We start from the raw sequence: 7,500 nt of genomic DNA on the forward strand, positions 1-7,500 counted from the left end.
GACTTAATAATTAATTGGCTGTATAATTACAATACCAAATAGCTGAGTAACGTCAGTGTCTTCATTCTACATCTATGGATAACAAGAATTGAAGTTAGTAGGAAAGCGCCAAAGGGTAGTGGATAGCAGATACAGTAGAGACACGATCTCCTGGCCAGGAGGAGTTGTCGTACCAGTAAGGTCGCGGGTTCAACCCCCCCCCCCCCCCCCCCATCACCGCCGCGAAATTGCTATTCTCTATTGTCTTCTGACACTGTCCTACTCAGTTCATCTCTTGTTGTTATCAACATAAGTGCCTGCTCCACTCACTTTTTCCGAATTAAGAATTCACCAAAATACCGGAGCATACTCAATGTCTCAATTGCTTCTATATCATATGTTTGTGTTGGGAATATTGACAATTAAGCTTAATTGCTGGCGAACTAACTTCGGGGGGTTGTATGTGTTGGACCCGCGATCTCAAGTAGTCGGGAAGAGAGAGAGAGAGAGAGAGAGAGAGAGAGAGAGAGAGAGAGAGAGAGAGAGAGAGAGAGAGAGAATTCTAATAATGACTAGGGTTAGGGACGATCTTTTTTGGGTCGTGGATAGCTCATAAGGTAGAGTCACGCTCTTCCCGCCGCGGAATTTTTATTCTCTATTGTCTTCCGGCACTTTCCTACTCACTACATCTCCTGTTGTAAACAATATTGTAGAAGTTTATCATAATTATACTTGAAATGTTATATATATATTCGCCTGGATTTTAATACCATCTGATTTGTGATAGTCTTGTGGTTTTATTGATATACATTTTAACGATTTCTAACAGAGGATTTTTCTAAAATTTTAAAATTTAAGTATGGATTTTCCAAAGTCGAACATAGTTTTAAACTGCTATTTGTTTACAGCCATATTGGAAACTTTATTCACTGTGCTATATTTTACAACTTTTAACAACTACCGTGTACATCGATCTATTTATAATACTAATTTTGTGAACAGACTCAGAGGGGGTAGACGAAAACAACGCCCTATAACCACCGTCATTGGTCATCGGCCAACCCCACGCCCGCTCCCCCTACGACCTCGATCCTCGCTTCAATTTATCAACACTCGTCCCCCATCCAATCTAATCACTTCAATGAGTAATCCTCACCGTTCCTTGTCAAATGTCAACACTGTCCGTGACAGTCAGTATGAAATTAACGACCACCATGACAACAACTCGCAGCAACAGCACCGTCTTGAGCAACAACAACAACAACAACAACAACAACAACAACAACAACAACAACAACAACAACAACCTGCACGTAGTGATCATACCAGTTTAAAAATTGGATTACTAAATGTTAGATCGTGTCGTAATAAAACTCAAGACATAATCGACATTATTGAAGATCATAAAATTAATATTTTTGTCATCTTGGAAACATGGCTTAATCATTCATATGATGATCCAATTATGAAAGCAATTACACCCGAAGGCTTTTGTATTAAATCATTTCCACGCATTGGGAGGAAAGGAGGTGGTATTGCAATTATTTACAACTTGTCACTCTTTGACAAGATATCATTTCACCATGATAATTTTAGAAGTTTTGAATACGCTGGATTTGCCATTCATGAAAATAATTTTAAAAAGTCGTTTCACTGTGTCTACCGCCCACCACCAAGCCAACAAAACAAAATATCAACAATTGATTTTTTATCTGAGTTCGGAGAATTTATGTCAATGCAATCCATTAACAAAAAGCATAATATTTTTATGGGTGATTTTAACATTGATTATTTCGGAAACAAAAATGAATCGAAAGTATTTCGGGAGATTATTGACACAAACAACTATATTCAACTTGTAAGCGGTCCTACAAACAACCATGGCCACACAATAGATCATGTCATTACAGACATTGAACATTCTCTCTCTTCATCTGTCTCAAATATTGATAAATTAATCTCTGACCATCATTTAATTGTGTTTTGCGTTTTATTTCCAATGAAGCACGAAGTAAAAAAGATGATAACATCTCGTAATTTGAAGAATATAAACATGAACATTTTTAAACAAGACCTTGACCATAACGTTAAAAATAAACATGATGCGAATGGTCTCCACGAGTCAATTGTTGGTTCGGTGGACAAGCATGCTCCCTTAACAACTAGAGCAGTAAAAGTGAGAAGTCAAGCACCCTGGTATAATACCGAAATAAAATTGAATGGATTAGCCAGGAGGCGGGCAGAAAGAAAATGGCTCAAGTCCAGAGATGCTGTCGATAAGAAGCGATACATCGCGGCTAGAAATGATGCAAAAGCCGTCAATTTCAGGGCCAAAAAGAAATTCTATGAAGAAAGCCTCAAAAACGTGGGACGTTCGAGACAATTCTTTGCCTTGACCAAGGAACTGCTGGGACAACAGACGCAACCAGCTCTCCCGTCTTTAATCGATCGTGCAGATCTACCAACTCGCTTTGGTCAATATTTTAAAGAAAAAACGGATACCATCAGGAAGGAACTCTCGTCTGAATCGATCCCTACAACATTTGACAAGTTTCATGGTGATTCGTTAACACATTTTTCAAAGATTACTGAAGCTGACTTACGTGATTGCATTATGTCGTCTCCAACTAAAAGTTGTGATTTAGACCCCTTAAATACTGCCATTTTAAAAAAATGCATTGATGTAATTTTAACACCATTTACATGTATTGTTAATAATTCGTTGCAGTCAGGTGCTGTACCAGACATTTACAAAGTTGCTCATGTCAAACCCCTTTTGAAAAAACCTGATCTCGATAAAGAGAACTTAAAAAACTATCGCCCTGTCTCTAATCTTCCTTTTCTCTCTAAGATCTTAGAAAAGCTTGTTTTGAAACAATTACTGTCTCATCTTAAAAATAATTGTCTTGAAGAAAAATTTCAGTCTGCTTATAGGCAACATCATTCGACGGAAACCGCACTTGTTAGGGTTGTTAATGATCTCCTCTCTGTTATAGACAATGGTTCATGTTCTTTGCTGAATTTGCTTGACCTATCGTCTGCTTTTGATACTATTGATCACAATCTTCTTCTCAAACGTCTTGAAATTACTTATGGCGTGTCTGGTGCAGCGCTTGATTGGTTTAGGTCATATTTGTTTAATCGTAAACAGATTATTACGGTGGATGAATATAGATCGGAGGAAATCTTTCTTGATTGTGGGGTTCCCCAGGGTTCAGTACTTGGACCCGTTCTTTTTGTTTTGTACGTTGGCCCTCTGTCTAAAATCATCAGAAGTTTTGGTCTGTCTTACCATCAATACGCTGATGATACGCAATTGTACTGCGTTTCCAATATGAGAAATTTACAAGAAGTATCAGCCAATAGTAAAAATTGTATCCAAAGTGTTAAGAAATGGATGAATGAGAACAGACTGAAACTGAATGATGATAAGACGGAGGTGCTGTATGTGGGGAACAGGAAGTGGAAAAGTGAAACAGATTTGAAGTTGGGGGATGCCTCTATTCAAATTGTTGACAAAGTGAAAAACCTTGGCACATTCTTAGACTCTGGACTGTCGATGGAGCATCAGGTTAATAATTTGGTTAGATCTCTCTTTTTCCAACTAAAAAAGATTGCTTCCATTAGACGGTTCATATCTGAGGATGTGACCAAGCACCTGGTTGTGTCCCTCGTACTATCGAAATTGGATTATTGTAATGCTCTGTTGTTTGGCGTTTCGCAATACAATCTGAAACGTCTTCAGATTGTCCAAAACAGCGCTGCCAGACTAGTATTTATGAAGCGTAGGTACGACTCTGCCGGACCTCTACTTCATGACCTGCATTGGCTGCCTGTTGAGAAAAGAATTAAATTCAAAGCTTGTGTTTTAGTGTATCGTTGTCTTGAAGGTACTGCCCCTTCCTACCTTTCAGAACTAATTGAAAGATATTCAAAACCCCGCCCCTTACGTTCGGCCAGTGATTCCACAAAACTAGTTGTCCCTCGAATTCGGAAAAATGCTGGAATGAGATCCTTTTCTCATTTCGGACCCTCTATTTGGAACGCCTTACCGCAGAGCATTCGTGAAAAAGAATCTTTGTCTATTTTTAAACGTTCGCTTAAAACATATTTGTTTCGATTTTAGTAGATGGTATGAGAAGCAAGATAGGTTTGGTTTGTGTTGTGTGTTGTGTTGTGTGTGTGTATGTGTGTGTGTGTGTGTGTGCTTGTGTGTGTGAATGAGTATGTTTCAGCCAAAGTAATTTGTAATTTAAGCGCTTAGAGTCTGGTGTCTCGGAGTTATAGCGCTATATAAGTTTTCAGCATTATTATTATTATTATTATTATTATATATATATATATATATATATATATATATATATATATATATATATATATATATATATTAGGAAACCCAATCACCTCGTCTGGCAAGCGTAACCAACTGGTCAAGATGACGTCCATCGTTATGATCCCCGTCATGGTACTGACAGGTCTTACAGCCAACACGTTCTTCACCACTTTCACCAACTACATCAACTCCTCTCAGATCAGAGATATTCTCTTGTACAGGTATGTCTCCTACAACTATATATATCAATCGCCCCCAAACAAAAGATATTCACTTGAACAGGTTTGTCAATTACAACTATATCACCCCCTCTCAGATCAAAGATATTCTCTTGTACAGGCATGTCCCCTATATTTACACCAAATTCTCTTTGAGCACACTGACTTAATATTGCTTATATGTCGTGACAGGACAGGGCACCAAACCATATAATAAGATGGAGAGAGAGAAAAAGGTAGTTAATGCGACTCATAAATAAGGGAACAACACAAAACAAACGACGTTTCGACCTTTGGCCTTTTTCAAGTTTACACGATAAATATATATATATATATATCGTGCTTACTTGAATAAGGCCAAAGGCGGAAACGTCGTCTGTTTTGTGTTGTTCCCTTATTTATGAGTCATATTTACACCCTTTTTCTTTCTCTCCATTTTATTGACTCATTTAGTCACCTCTAGTTGTTGGCCATATAATAATAACAGTTCCATTTATTCCTCACACCCTCTTGTCCATCCCAAACAGCGTGGAATTAGGCAAGGTCATCCATTTCCTTCAAGAAGAACGTGACATGAGCGCCCTCTACCTCAGTGACCTTGGCAGATCGAGATCGAAAAGTCTCTTGCTTCAGCGGTACCCAGAAACGGACAGGTACCTGGAAAAGCTACCGTTCTGGACGTAAGGTATGTCCGTATCCATGTTTGAATGTGGTATGACACTCGCTTTCGTACCGGAAGATCCAGAATTCCGGTACCTAATCTGAGCGGCGCTAGTTGAGTCCTTCAAAAATGGTCTATACTCACATTCTATCGCAATGATAGATTTAAAATTGAGTTAAAAGAGCGACTATATGGTCTTGTAGCATGGAACTCGTTTTCAGATCGGAAGGTCTTTGGTTCGAGCATTATTCGGCTCATAGTTGAGTCCTCAGGAAACGCTCTTAACACATATTTTTTTTACCGTGCATAAGTGTAAGATGAGTACCTGGCGATTAGACAGCGTTGTCTCTGTCGGAAAAATTGTAATATCGTCTAACAGGCCTCATCATGTCTCGCTCTACATGTTACGTGTTGCTGATTGTTATGGACCGGTTGTATAGCGCTTTGAGCACGTTTAGTGGATATCACGCTATATAAAAGCTCAAGATACTTTGTTGTTCTTTTTTTTTTATTATTATTATTATTTGTTTTCTTTGTTTTTGTTTTCTTTTCTTTTTCTTTTTTTTTTTTTTTGGTTGTTGTTGTTTTGTTGTTTTTTTTCTAAACTGAGCTTTTATATTGGGCAATATCCACTAAATGTGCCCAAAGGGCTTACAATGGGGTCCCAACCAACACCAACACTTAACATGTAGGACGAGACATGACGCTTGTTAGCCGGTAATCCAAATTTTTCGGACAGAGACAACGCTGTTAACGGCCAGGTAATCATTTTACAGCTGAGTACGATGAGAGAAAGTGTGTTAAGAGCGTTTTTCCAAGGACTCAACTATGCGGAAAGCGAGGGTCGAACCCAGGACCTTCCGATCCGAAGACGAGTGTCATACCACAAGACCATATAGCTGGACATACATACCTTGTGTAAATAACCGTTTTCCCTTTTTGAGATATTGAAGATAATTTCCCCCTACAATTTCTCATTCAGTCTATTATTTTATCATATTTAAACTTCAAATTCACACAAATCTAAGAAAATTCTTGTCCCCATTGATACTAAAAATAAAATTTGCGTTTCAATTTATCTCATGGATGGAAAATCTTAAAACGTAGAAAAATCGACTTAATGAGTTTTGGAAAACCAGCCTTCATATGATCGTTGCCAATAGATAGTATGCGCTGGGCTAAGAAGCTCACAACATTGCCATCCAGAAGCATAACGGACCAACACACAAAACTATGTGTATCCTTAAACCTTTATAGTCTGGTTAATACAGTTTTTTATTAGAATGACTTATAAACGTGGATGGTATAAAATACAATAACAAAGACATGAGTGACATCAACTTCATTCTATCTTTAAAGACCATCCGCCCTTACCCTTTTTCCCCGTTATCATAAGAATTTGCCTTTCCATCCTACTACTAAAACAGTTGCACTACCTTATGTTTCAATATTCTTTAACCTATTCACTGTTACTCCGCCGAAGAACTAGTTCGTTACACACTTCCAAATGGTTTTGAACCGGAACAAAAGAAGGTGTGACGTCACATCTCTGCCTTATAGACAGGAAAACAACTTTATGTCGAGAATACAATGCAGACCCCAAAATGAATTGTTTATTTAAGGGTCTTGTCAGAAATGCGTGGTGTTTGTATTATGTCAAGCTATTTTACAATCGGTGTTATATTTCAATGAATGTCTATGTCTAGAGCTTTCCTGATTAAGGAAATGGGCGCAATATTATTATTATAATTATTATTATTATTATTATTATTATTATTATTATTATTATTATTATTATTATTATTATTATTATTATTATTATTATCATTATTATTATTATCATTATTATTATTATATTATTATTACTATTATTATTATCATTATAACCCTCATCATCATCATCATATTATTATTATTATTATTATTATTATTATTATTATTATTATTATTATTATTATTATTATTATTATTATTATCAACGTCATCATCAGCATCATCATTATTAGCATTATTAGTATTATCATCATCATCATCATCATCATCATCATCATCATCATCATCATAACTATCAATTCGTGCAGGTCCGACATTGCCCCGAGCCGAGTTCCAATCAAAAGACAAGTTCCTTTCCTACCTTAATCGTCATCGGTACGAACTGGACACCTTGAATCAGACGGTGACGCAGGAACTAGAAATGTACACGTCACTCATCAGGGTCTTCATCACTTGGCTCTACTCGGCTATCACTGGTGAGAAAGAATGAAATATGAATGGACTTCTTCTTCTTCTTCTTCTTCTTCTTCTTCTTC

General features: G+C 37.1%; 1 protein-coding gene across 1 annotated transcript in view; it reads left to right on the forward strand.

The window, feature by feature from the left end:
* Positions 1-5,214, forward strand: part of LOC144978982 (uncharacterized) — a 5,782-nt gene extending 568 nt beyond the window's left edge. Inside the window, exons 2-3 of the mRNA XM_078925599.1 lie at positions 4,371-4,533; positions 5,058-5,214. Coding sequence (XP_078781725.1) covers positions 4,371-4,533; positions 5,058-5,214 — 320 coding nt within the window. The remainder of the gene's footprint in view (positions 1-4,370; positions 4,534-5,057) is intronic.
* Positions 5,215-7,500: the final 2,286 nt, after the last annotated feature.

The sequence above is a fragment of the Berghia stephanieae genome, chromosome 8 (assembly GCF_034508935.2).
Source record: "Berghia stephanieae isolate SIO BIC M18660-M18661 chromosome 8, UCSD_Bste_1.3, whole genome shotgun sequence".
Taxonomy (NCBI): Eukaryota; Metazoa; Mollusca; class Gastropoda; order Nudibranchia; family Aeolidiidae; genus Berghia; species Berghia stephanieae.